The sequence below is a fragment of the Vespula vulgaris genome, chromosome 2 (assembly GCF_905475345.1).
Source record: "Vespula vulgaris chromosome 2, iyVesVulg1.1, whole genome shotgun sequence".
In the NCBI taxonomy this organism is placed as follows: Eukaryota; Metazoa; Arthropoda; class Insecta; order Hymenoptera; family Vespidae; genus Vespula; species Vespula vulgaris.
The window spans coordinates 17,990,669-18,003,832 of record NC_066587.1 but is presented as its reverse complement, the minus strand read 5'-3'; the positions used below and the strand labels follow the sequence as shown (position 1 = coordinate 18,003,832).

General features: G+C 37.2%; 1 protein-coding gene across 5 annotated transcripts in view; it reads right to left on the bottom strand.

Moving 5' to 3' along the window:
* The window catches only part of LOC127072932 (protein madd-4), a 182,965-nt gene that overhangs the window by 52,700 nt on the left and 117,101 nt on the right, over nucleotides 1–13,164 (bottom strand). For all 5 annotated transcript variants that reach the window (XM_051013814.1, XM_051013815.1, XM_051013813.1 and 2 more), the window contains 2 exons: nucleotides 3,425–3,477; nucleotides 749–848 (listed from right to left, as the gene is read on the bottom strand). In XM_051013814.1, the coding sequence (XP_050869771.1) occupies nucleotides 749–848; nucleotides 3,425–3,477 (153 nt within the window). The remainder of the gene's footprint in view (nucleotides 1–748; nucleotides 849–3,424; nucleotides 3,478–13,164) is intronic.

Below are 13,164 nucleotides of genomic sequence, written 5' to 3'. Positions count from 1 at the left end.
CTGCTGTTGCTGCTGTTGTTGTCGATGCAGGTGCTAGTACTAGTCCTAGTCCTAGTCCTAGTCCTAGTCCTAGTGCTAGTGCTAGTGCTAGTGCTAGTGCTTGGTGATGGCAACGGCGACGGTAGCGATGGTAGTGGTAGTAGTCCTACTCCTGGCAGTAGTAGTAGTAGTAGTGTTGCTGGTGGTCCGCCTTCTCTCGATCGTTAGAACCATCGCTTGTGTGTCTCGATGCATATGTTTCACCGAACCGAGAATTGTTTCGTCAGTCTGTTACTCTTCCCCTGATAATTCAATTGCTCTGCGAATTCCTCCAGTTTGTTATAAATATAACAATGTAACAACAACGACTGCAATAATAAAAGTAACAACAACGACGACGACGACGACGACGACGACAATAACTGAGACTACGACTGCAACGGTAACAGTAACGATAATTGTAACTATAAAAAAAACAATAACAACGAAGACGACGACGACGACGACGACAAAAATAATTCTAGAAAGACGTGATTCGATTACATCTCACTCGTTTCTAGATTTATGTATTCGCGCGTAAACATCGGGATAAGGTTTTATATATTCTTGGCTTTTCTTCTTCATCGTCGATCTTTCGGATCTTCTGGATCTTTAAAATATTTCGATATTTTTGCTCTCTCTCTTTTCTGTTTTCTTCTTTTTTTGGCGTTTTACTATGTAAATAAAAAAAGAAAAAAAAGGAAGAAAAAGAAGACGTAAATATATCTACCTGAGGATTGCAGACTTTGTATTTTGTATTCCAAGGTCTTCCCTTGCACGGTTTTCGTCTGCATCGCCGTTGTTGCTTCGATATTCCACCGCCGCAACTCCTGAAAATTTTGCGAATCGATAAGAAAATTATAATACGATACAACTGGAATGAAAATTACGATTGGAATTAAAAATAAGTATTTGTACGATAATTATACGACATATACGATAATAAACACGATAATACTATAATACGATAATGGAGGATCATTAAAGCGATATAGTAGGCCTCGTGACCGATCGCGAGGAAGATTTACTAGCGATTACAAAAAAAAAGAAAAAAAAAAGGAATGGAATAGAAACAAAGCGAGAGAGAAGAAAGAAAAAAGAAAAAAGAAAAAAATAGAGAGAGAGAAAACGTTAACCGCAAAGATAGATGGCGATAGCAATGGCGTAAGCGTCATAGATCATACGCAATAAGTTTTTCGAGTTACAGGTGACGTAACGGGGACTTTGCGTTCAACTTGCGAACATCATAAATTACCAGCTCTCGGAGTCTACGCCAATTTCGAGTTAACTGAAAAACAAACACGAGATTTGTGCGGGACGTAAACGGGCGATCGGTGAGGGTAGTGTAGAAGGAGGAGTAGAAGGGTGAGTATTGGGTGAGGGGTAAAGGATCGGTAAAGGGTGGAGGTTAAGGGGGATGAGGGTATAGTATAGTTGGTGTAACTTGGCAGTTTCTCTCTCGGCCAAAATGAGTTCCGAAACGTTTAACATTCCTGTGGCGTATCGTCGAAGCTCGGCTCGTTCACGAAACGTTCTTTGCTTCGGAAAAACGCGAGATTAGGTCACGCGGATAAAGAATTTGTATGTGTGTGTACGTGTTTGTGTGTGTGTGTGTGTGTATTTGTAAGAGAGAGAGAGAAAGAGAGATGCATCGTTGGTTAATAAAGTGCGACCTTTCGTTGTTACGATCGATGAATGAAAGTTCATCTTTCTCGCGTGACATCGATCGAACGATTTCTGATAGCTATCCAGGTGACCTTTCGTTGCACTTTTATGCTTTTACGATCGTTAAGGAAAAAGAAAACTCAATAATCCGATATACACGCATATATGTACACACATACGCGTACACACAATGTGACTCGTGAAAATAATTGGAAATATAAAATCTTTTTCTTTTTTCTTTTTCTTTTAATATCTCTCAGATAGATATATCGTATCTGCGTTTAAATAAGGATCGTTGAATAAAATATACAATTGAATAAATTCGACTATTTCGTTCGTTGTCGTTTTATGTCAAAATGGTTATATTATTAGATTTTACTAAAGTTGTTGAAGCTTTGTCTCTCTCTCTCTCTCTCTCTCTCTCTCTCTCTCTCTCTCTCTCTCTCTCTCTCTCTCTCTCAAGTACGGTCGTCGATCCTAACTTAAAATAAACGTGGAAATTTATTTAGCGATGGATATTTTACAAGACTATATATATATATATGTATATGTATATACATATCTGTATATTACTTTATCCTATAACTAGATTGCGCATGCCTGTACACTCTTGGCTACTATTGGATTTAATTCTGTGAGATGTAAACGTAGGATGTTCAAATTTTAACTTTGATCGGCGAGTGTTAAAAGATTAATTTTATGTCGGTCGGTCGGTCGGTCGGTCGGTCGGTAGGTCGAAAGATCAAACGATCGATCCGATCCGATCCGACCTCGATAACAATTTTTTTTTACATGCAGCGACTCGTCGAAAAAAAAGACGTAATAAAAAAAAAAAAAAAAGAAAAAATAGAAAATAAATAGAGTAGAATTTTCAACTGGAACATACACACGCGCGCACGCACACGCACAAACGTATATACATATATACGGATGGAGATAGATATACACGGCCACATACAAACAATGAGTATTTTCGTTTAGTTCGCGTTATCAACGACATTTCGACAGATCTGCTACATTGATTGTTATTTCTGTATGAACGCGAAAATGCATAGGCGAGCGTAGCACGCGAAATTTCGACTCGATCAATCGACTTTTAATTTTCCACGCGTTTCTCTATAAAAAATGGAACACAATTGGAACACACGAAATATACACACAAAATGTATACGTCAAGAGAGACAGAGACAGATATATATATATATATATATATATATATATATATATATATATAGAGAGAGAGAGAGAGAGAGAGAGAGAGATAGAGAGAGTGCTCGTCATTCGCCGTATGTCGCGCGAGTACAATTTTGGAATTAATTATTGGAAAATGACGAAGCGCAGATGTAGCAGTTTCGAAACGTTCGGGTCACGAAAGTTCCGATATGTCAGACCATAATCTTTACACCTTGATAAAGTACCGGATGTAATCAGAAGAAGCGGTAAGCATGCGAGAATTTTTCCTTATCAATTTTTCAATCATATCCGTACGTATACATGTACGTACGTAGATACGTACGTATATATGTACGTATGCACGTACGTATGTGTATATGTATTTAGGTACCTACGTTTGTCAGGAAATTTATTTTTACGTAAATCTTATAAAATTCTCCTGCAAAATTTTTTTTTCCTTTCTCTTGTTTCCTTCTTCCCCTTTATCAAACACGTATATATACTCGATAAAACTTGTATACTGTAAGAAAATTATTAGAAAATTATTATCGATTGTTTTTCGACTTACTTGGAACATTGGGACCATTTCGACCATGGCGACCATTCTCCCCATGTAATCGTCTGTAACAGAGAAAGGAAGAAAATTCATGATATTTGCTATCGTAATGCGATAAAATCTTTTTAATGTCAATAAATATTCCGACGAATAAAATACGATATGTCTCGATGATTTGCGATTCGATCGGATCGACATAATTTTTTTTGTTCGTTTTTTAATCTCTAAAATAATCTCTAGGTATAGATATATATATTATACTCGTATATATTATATGTACGTACATATATATGTATACATATACGTATGATTGTACATACATACATACATACATACATGCATATACATATATGTACGTTAAATTACCATTAAATCGGTTAACTAGTCGGACTATTAATCCTTTTTATTCGCGTTCTATTTCCGCACGTGAAAGAAAAGAACGGAGATAGAGCGATCGCGAATGAAAGAAAAAGAAAAGAAGTGCGTTACAGGCAGCTAACAGCCACCGGCACTTTCCATGAACTCAACCCGTAAAATTTATTTCCGAGGTGCTCCTTCCTGCTCTTCGGTCCTATTCCTTCGTTGCTTTCCATCCACTCACCCCTCCTACCATATCTCTATCTATTTCTCTCTCTCTCTCTCTTTCATTCTCTCTCTCTCTCTCACGTTTTTTTGTCCGCGCGTGCTTTTCAACGCGAGAATGCGGGATTACAACCGAGAAGATAGATAGACGAGAGAAAGAGAGAGAGAGAGAGAAGAAGATAGAGAGAGTGAGAGTAAGAGAGAGAGAGAGAGGAAGAAAGAAAGAAGAGAGTCAGAAAGCTTTTAACGTGATTCCGCAGCTCACCGCATTCTGATGCTGCTCGATGAATAATTCCCGAGACGAACGCGGCCAACGATAGTCATAGAAAATGATTGGTGCATCGATTTTAAGAATAACGACCGGTTTTCTATGCTATCCTCACCCACGTGCTACCTTTTCCTACTGATAAACGAACGTGGTATGTAACTACTAAAAATAGTAATGGTAAATGGAAGGTACAGGCAAGTAGAGTAGTAATTGCCCGGTTTCAGTCGAACTTCTTAAACGTATATTCTAGTATATATTCGTATACATAGCTTTAACTTTGGAGAAGTTATTAGTTTCGATCGATCGAGTAAACAAAAAGGAAAAGAAAGATGGAAATTCGAAAAAAAAACAAACACAGATCGACGAACAAAGAAGGGAAATTATTACATAATTTTTGTTCTTTCTTTCTTTTTTCTGTTCTCTCTCTCTCTTTTTTTTTTCTTTTTTTTTTATAGAGACACTATTTATCTATTTGTTTCGCGCGCGTTCACATTCGAGCCACGTCAAAGTATTGAAAGTATCGAAATCAAAATTTTTTCGGAAATTGCTACTTCCTTTTTTATAGTTTCGGACCACCAAAAAAAAAAGAGAAAAAAGAAGGAAAAAGAAGGGAAAAAAGAAAAGAAAACAAAGAAACAAAAAATGAAAAAAAACAAGAAAAACGGGGTACGAATAGCTAGCTATTCGAAATAGACTCGGTCGTTCTCTCTCTCTCTCTCTCTCTCTCTCTATGGCATGGTTACGCATTCGTATACACGCGTATCTCTTCATCGGTAGCAAATTGACAGAGGTGGACCAACGAAAAGCTTCCAAAAGAGACCCCGCAATGCGGTGTTTCGATGTTTCTGCACTTCCAATGTTCTCTCTCTCTCTCTCTCTCTCTTTCTCCTTCTCTATAGATGATGCATATATATATATATATATATATATATATATATATATATATATATATAAATGTGTCGATGTTACGAGAATATTGTCGATGCGCGGAATCTTTCCATTTCTTTCCCATTATGCTTCACTACTCTTTCATTCTTTTTTTATTTGCTATCTCTTTTTTCTTATTTTTCTTTTTTAGTCGTTTTTCCCCTTTCATTTTCTTTTTCTCTTTATCATCTTTTTTTCTATTTTTCTTCCTTTTTTTTTAGTCGTTTTTCAAGCAACTTCTCCCCCAAGAAGAGTTTACGAAGGTCAGCACGTCGGTTTCTTGTCGAATCATCCCCTTCTATTCAAAACGACGACGACGACGACGACGACAACGAGGACGACGGGTCACGTACAAACGTTAGATAAAATTCTTGGGTTTAGCCACTAGATTTTGGTAATCTCTTTCTTTCGCGATGATAACATCCTGGATATTTCGAGAAGATAAGAAAAAGGTAGAGAAAGAGAGTACAGAGACAGAGAGAAAGAAAGAAAGAAAGAAAAAAAAAAGAGAGAGAGAAAGAGAGAGAGAGAAAGAGAAAATTCTATTCGGAAAGTTCAACGATACCGTTTCTAAACTTCTAACTCGGAAAAAGTCAATGACAAGTTTGAACTTTTGTTAAAAGAGAAAGAAAAAAGAAAAAGAAAAGAAAAGAAAAGAGAACTACTACCCTAGGTTGAAAGTTGTATCTTGAAATAAAAAAACAGTGGCTATTGAATCCGTTAATTTTTTTTCTCTTCTCGATCGATTTAGAATCGATCGAATTAAAGATCGAATTAAATTCGTGAAGCTTTCTTGCGCGTGTGCTAGAGAAAGATAGACAGATAGATAAAGATAAAGAGAGAGAGAGAGAAAGAGAGAAAAAGAGAGAGAGAGAGAGTGGAGTCTCTCGGAAATTGGCAAAGAAATGTTGGCTTGAAATGTGAAGAGAGTGGGGAGAAAGGGGTAAGAGGAGTGGGGGATGATAGTACGAGAGTAGTAAAAGAAGTAAGAGTTATCCGACACTATCGGCGATCTCTCATTCCGCAATGCGGCTTTTCGTCGCGTCCTATATAGGCAGGAGTAGCGGGCCTTTGCTTGGTTCGTGTTATCTCTCTCTCTCTCTCTCTTTCTCTCTCTCTCTTCCTCTCTTCTCTCTCTTTCCATCTCTCTCTCTCTTTCTCTCTCTCTCTCTCTCTAGTCGATTAGCAAGCGGAGAAATCTCGCGAGGAGTATCGTCTGTTTTATTTATTGCTTCCCATTTTTTTATATTTTGTATTTTTTTAATAAATTAAATGATTTAGTAAGGTTATTAAGTTTTCAAATATATAGAATAATAGTAGATAAATATATAGAAAATAATAGAATAATATAGATGTCCGGTACACGTGCAGAGAGAGAGAGAGAGAGAGAGAGAGAGAGAGAGAGAGAATAGATTGAATACGAATACGACCACTCACACAGGCACGCGTAAGCACGCGTACATACGCACGTACATACACATACACTCTACGAGAAATCTTCTATACGTACGTGAAAGGAAGACGTGTGTCTGTGTGTGAGTAACGGGCCAGCTATTCCCAATTCCCACCCAATCTAAAATCAATCTTAGTTCGTTCTCTTAGACGGCACGAAAGTAGGATTGCAAGTTGCGGGGATGGTGTGAGAGAGTGAAATAGAGAGAGAATGAGAGAGAGAGAGAGAGAGAGAGAGAGAGAGAGAGAACATGTAGGGGGTGCTTCGGTGGCCCGATCACTTTTAAGCGGCCTTGCGAGTCTGCATTATTCAAACTCTAGCGAAGCGCCTTCGACGACGGTTCTCACTCTCTCTCTCTCTCTCTCTCTCTCTTTCTCTCATCTCTCTCATTCTCTCTTTCTCTCTCTCTCTCTCTTTCTGTGCAAGGGTGAGACTCTTGGAACCCTCCTTCATGCTTCTTCTCACTAATTCTCAAGTCTTCTCTCTCATTCTCTCTCTCTCTCTCTTTTTCTCTCTCTCTCTTCTCTCTATCCCTTCTTCTCTCTCTTTCTCTTTCTCTTTCTCTTTCTCTTTCTCTATCGAACGTCTTCGAAGAAGTCGAGGTCTTTCGTCGGGTTGCACGAAATCGAGCGAATCGAGCTTGCCGATGCGTGTCACTCACCCTCTTTCTCACCCTCTCTCTTTCTCTATCGTTCTTTCTTTCTCTCTCTTTCGTTAGAAACTCTCTCTTTCTCTAGAAAGAGAGAAAGAGAGAGAGACGATCGTTCTTGCTTGACGTCGAAACATTGGATAATGAACGTGTCTCGCTGCATTCCGAAGAGCAATTTCGCGTTACTCGCGAACACGACGGCGTGTTCCTCTTGACGAGGAGGATGAGGTAGAGTAACATTCGAGCTATCGCAACACGCGAGAGAGAGAGAAAGAGAGAAAGAGATGATATACTATCCGATACTCTCTGGTATAGTTGCCAAAGCTACGGGGGATTTTCGGGGAGGAATTTTTCGAACCTTTTTTTTTTCTTCTATTTCACTTTCCTTCTCTCTTTTTCTCTGTCTCTCTCTCTCTCTCTCTCTCACATCTTTCTATCTCTTTCTCTTTCCATTCATGAGTTCTTAGATCCAAACGATGACTCTCCGAAATTACTTTGCCCGTCCCGTTTCCCGGATGCGAATGATTTTAATCGTTCATGGGACGATTCTCCCCATGGACTTAAAGTAACCTTTCTCTCTCTCTCTCTCGTTCTCTCGTTTTCTCTTTCTATCTGAGATGACGATAAACGAGCATCGAGCCAGATTAAAGGGAGCACGTAATAGGCTTAGAAAGAGGGAGAAAGAGAGAGAGTGAGAGAGAAACAAAGAGAGTATGTGTGTGTGAGAGAGAGAGAGAGAGAAAGGTAGAACGTCTCGAGCGACGGGATAAGAAATAAGCCGTGGAAATAAATCTCTCGGAATTTCACTTGGAATCTCTGAAACGTCTGGACCACTTGGCGAAGGGCGTTATTTGATATCTCTAATATAACTTCAAGTTCTCTCCTCTCTCTCTCTCTCTCTCTCTTTCTCTTTGTCTCTCTCTCTCTCTCTCTCTCTCTCTCTCTCTTTATTTCTTTCTCTTTCTCCATCTCTTTTTATCTTTTAATTTTTGGTCCGAATCGTTCTGAACAATAACCACCACCACCACCACTATCTCACCATTATCCACCACTGACTGTCGATCGTCCCTAAAAATCTCTCTCTTTTCCTCTCTCTCTTTTTTAAGAGATGCAAATTAAAAACGGCCGAATGGAGCTAGCGAGAAGAACGCCTTTTTAGATAATAACTTTCTTAAAGGCGAACTGACTCTCTTCTTTATCGACACGCCCGGTATAACAATTACTTTTAATCGCCAACCCCGAATCGGATTTCGAAAATCCCACCTTTGTTGTCCTAAATTAACATCCACCATTGTCGCATGAATTATGCGTTACCAAAGAATTATCTCTGTCCCTCTCTCTCTCTCTCTTTCTATTAATCTCTACCTATCTCTTTCCCTCTTTCTTTCCTTCTATCGATATTATACAAAACCTAAATTTGTAAGATACAATCATCAATATATCGTCCCTACATCCTTCTCGGTATTTTGATTTTTCAAACGATAAACAGACAATATATCGTATATAACATATACTTAAATATCGGAAAGAACGAGAAGAACAAAGAAACAAAGAAACAAAAAAAAAAAAGGAAAGAAAAAGAAATAAAGAGAAAAAGCCGACGAAAGGAAGATCGGACTTTTAAACGGGATCCTTTCCACGTTTGCATTATTCAAACGTTTTCCCTTCTTCCTCTTTCGCCACATACCGGACCCACCACCGACCCCAAAGAAAAAGAGATTCCTCCATTCTTGTGTGCAGATGTCAATTTGTTTCCCCTTCTTAGCTCCTGCGATGTCGGTTTTGCCCCTTTCGATCTTAAACTTACCCTCTCTTCTATCTCCTTCTCTCTTCACTGTAACCTTTACCACCCTTCTCTCTCTCTTTCTCTTTTACACTCTCGTGATCTTTTTCCTTCTTTCCTTCTTTCTCTTTCTTCCTTATTTTCTTTACTTCCTTATTCTATGCTTCAAGACAGCCGAAACCATTTCAACGTTTTGGTCGACGTCGAGGAAAGAAGGAGGAGTATTAGACTCCCAAATTATTGACAGCGACAGTGAAAGGCAAGAGTTCTCTCTCTCTCTCTCTCTTTCTCTGCCTATCTATCTATATATCTATCTATCTCTCTCTCTCTCTCTCTCTCTTTTTCTCTTACTCGTTTACTCTTGCTCTTTCTGCATCTTCGTCTTATCTCCTTAGTACTAATGGAACCCCCTGGACCGGCACTCTGAAATGGCTCGAAGATACTGATCTTCGACCGAACCTGCACCCTATTTCTCTCTCTCTCTGTTTGTCCGTCTGTCTGTCTATCTGTTTTTTTGTTTCTTTTTCTTTCCTAATGTCTGGTACCAAGACACATTTCAAATGATCGCCCTTCCACGCTTGTTTTTGGGAAAAGCCTAGGGATCGGCGATGGCACTCGCTTAATACCAAAATGTTCTTAGTTTCTTTTGAATAATTATTTTATCGTACTGTCTCTTTTCTTATGTGTGTGTGTGTTATATGTATGTGTACACATATGTACATTATATATATATATAATACATATTTATGTATACGATATATTCATTCTCTTTGAAAATTTATTTCATCGAGCGAAATGCAGAAAAGTTGTCGCGATTGTCACGAATCGAATCGTTTATCGAATCATCGTCAATGATATCACATTTATATCGTATTTTTCTAACAATTCGTACAAATATATCGTTATTATAAATAATGAAAATAAATAACATTGTCGAGAGCGAAGCTTCGAATTTAACGAATTTAACGAATTTTACATTCTTTAAACTTTTCTTTCGAATTTTTCTTTTTTTCTTAATCGAATACGAATTCTCTCATCTACTTCGAACTTTTGTCCGGACGAGAGACTCCGTTGATGAAAGGAAGCTATACGGATACGATGTAGATAAAAAGAAAAAATGATAACGAAAAAGCAAAGAAAGAAAGAAAGAAAGAAAAAGAAAAGAAGAGTACGTGAAAAGTATCGTTCGTTTTTATCGACGTTCTTTCAGATGGGCCGCCATCAAGGTGGATCGGCCCTGAAGAAGAATACCGGAAGAACTCGTTATTGTAGCTTTAATAAGGGAAGTAAAAATAGGGCGATCTCTGGAACCGCATAAATTATAGCTTCTGTTTAACTCTGACAACCGTGTTCATTACCTTCTTCTTCGTATCTTTCTCTCTCTCTCTCTTTCTCTGTTTCTCTCTTTCTCACATACACAGATTAGTCCTTTTCTTCATCTTTTTCTCTCTTTCTTTCATCGTCTTCGTCTCTCTTTTTCTCTCTTTCCCTTATTTCTTCTTTTTCATTTTCCGAGATTATACGTGTACGACTATAGAAAAGTCAGGAAAACAATTGTAGAGATACAATGGCTCTTCGATATACGTACTTTCGAGGCAACTCTATTCAACTCCGTTCGTCTTTTTCCAGGTTCCTTTTTAACCTCCCACGTATCCTCGCGCTTTGTTGTTTTTTATTCAACGGAATTTCAACCCGACGTAATCCGACGAGAACAAAGAGCCTGCGCCACGAATATCATTCTCGTCAAACTGTCCTCAAATTGAAAACTCTTTTACGTACCACTTATAAAATGTTCTTCGTAGCGATAAAAAAACCAACGGAAAGAAAAAAAGAAAAAAAAATATATATATAAATCAAAAATTAGAAAAAAATAAAATTGAATTAATATTAATATGTTTCTCATTTTCTCTCTCTCTCTCTCTTTCTCTTTCTTTCTCTAACAAATGAAATATCATATCATTAACTTCATTCGTATTTATAAAAAAGAAAAAGAAAAGAAAAGAAAGCAAAAAACGTAGGTTAAATTCATATTAATATATTTCTCTTTCTAACAAATTAAAATTCATATCATTAACTTCATTCATATTCCCATTTCTACTGGTACTCTATGAATGCAATAAATAAAGAGAGAAAGGAAGAATGAAAAAAAAGAAAGAAAGAAAGAAAGATAAAATGTTCGACCCTTTTTCTGATTTCTCTTTATTTCTCTCTCTCTCTCTCTCTCAAACACGGTGCATTTTAATTAACTATTACATTAACATAATTCGTTAAACTAATCTCTTATTACGTAAAGAAAGCAAAGTTTCATTTAACTTTAAAATAGTGCTAAGAGACAGTAAATAAAACATGTACATATATATATATATATATATATATATATATATATATATCTAACACGTTTCCAAATTCTTCAACTAATTATCAATAAAATCATTAATTATCTAAACGAAACTTTGAAGCAGCGAGGAAAAGAAAAAAAAAAAAGAAAAAATAAATAAATAAACCACTCACGTAGATCAGAATAAAAAAAACGTTTGATCGTTTGGCTCATTCATTGTTCACGCGTGTTAAATACAAATTTTCATTAGTCCCTTAAGACGTTTGCGAAGAGTAAAATGGGTTTAGCTGATGAGAATAAGTGGGGTTGCTCGGTCAAGCGTACGTTAAATACGAAATGATTCGAACCCGGCGGAAGGGTTTATGGGGGTGATAAAACGTAGAGAGAAAGAGAGAGACAGAGAGAAAGAGAGAGAGAGAGGATCTCACCCTTTCATTCCTTCTCTTCACCCTCTCTTTCGTTTCCTCTTAAGCTTATCCTTACTCACCCGGTTTTGTTCGGTTGATATCGAATCGATTCCAATACCACGTAGGGATTACACTTGATATCTATGATTATTCTAGCAATTTTCTTTTTATTCTCCTATTACGGCTTTGTATCGTGTTAAATCGTTCACCTTTCTCTTCTTTATTCTCATTGTCTATGTATAAGTAATTATCATTGATAGTACACAGCTGTTTTCTCTCTCTCTGTCTCTCTCTCTCTCTCTATCTCTTTATCTCTTTTTCTCTCAATTTGTTTTTTTTTCTTTTTTCCTTTTTTCTTTCTTTTTTTGTTATATTTGAAACATACCTACCACGAGATCACGTTTGAAGTATCCCTCGTACGAGGGCCATCTACATACTTTACTTTTACATATGAACGACGAACATCGACATCGTTCGGTTTGATATTAATCAGATTTTCGTTAATTCCCAGCCAGTCCAGATTTTCGAGGGTAGTAGTAACGTCATTGGCGGATAGACTTGCGACAAAATTCGTTCGAAATATTCGTCCATTTAGTTTCGTTATCTACCTCGATGAATGTACGGTAATTTAAATGAGAGATATGAGGTAAAAAAGTAAAAAAAAAAAACAAAGAAAAAAGGAAAAAAATTAATTAATAAACAACAACAACAACAACAACAATAATAATGATGATGATGATAATTAAAATTAAACAACGCTAATTAACATTTTATTAATCGTCGAACTATCCGCGATATCCGTTTTCGGTTTCACGATTGAAAATTAGTAATTAATTAATTACACGTTGTTATTAAAGAATTATATCGGTTACGTAGATAGATATGTAATCTGTATTGAATCGGATACGAAAAAATGAAAAAATAAAGACAAAAGGGGAATCGATTGGCGAGTTAATTCGTTTGGAGAAAATACGTGCGATAAAGGGCGCAAAAGGGGTAAAGTTGAATCCACGTTGAAAGTTGAAAGCTCCCCGGGCAAGAGTAGAAATCATCTCGTGAACGTGGCACGAGAGTTATTACACGTCAGTCACACTACCCCCTCAAAATTGCGAAAGTTTTGTAAGACACAACGATCCTCGTTTGATTACGTAGCCCATCTCAACCCTCCAGTCCTGTTCCCAACCCCTATAAGCACTCCTACCACCACCCCTTCTCCTTTACGCCATTCTTGGAACTTACATTTTAAATCGTCTCGCTTTATTATTATTCCAACGTTGTTTTTTCAACGAAATTTTTCAACATCTTAATAATCGTCGAATCAACGAACGTTTGATTAATTTTTGTT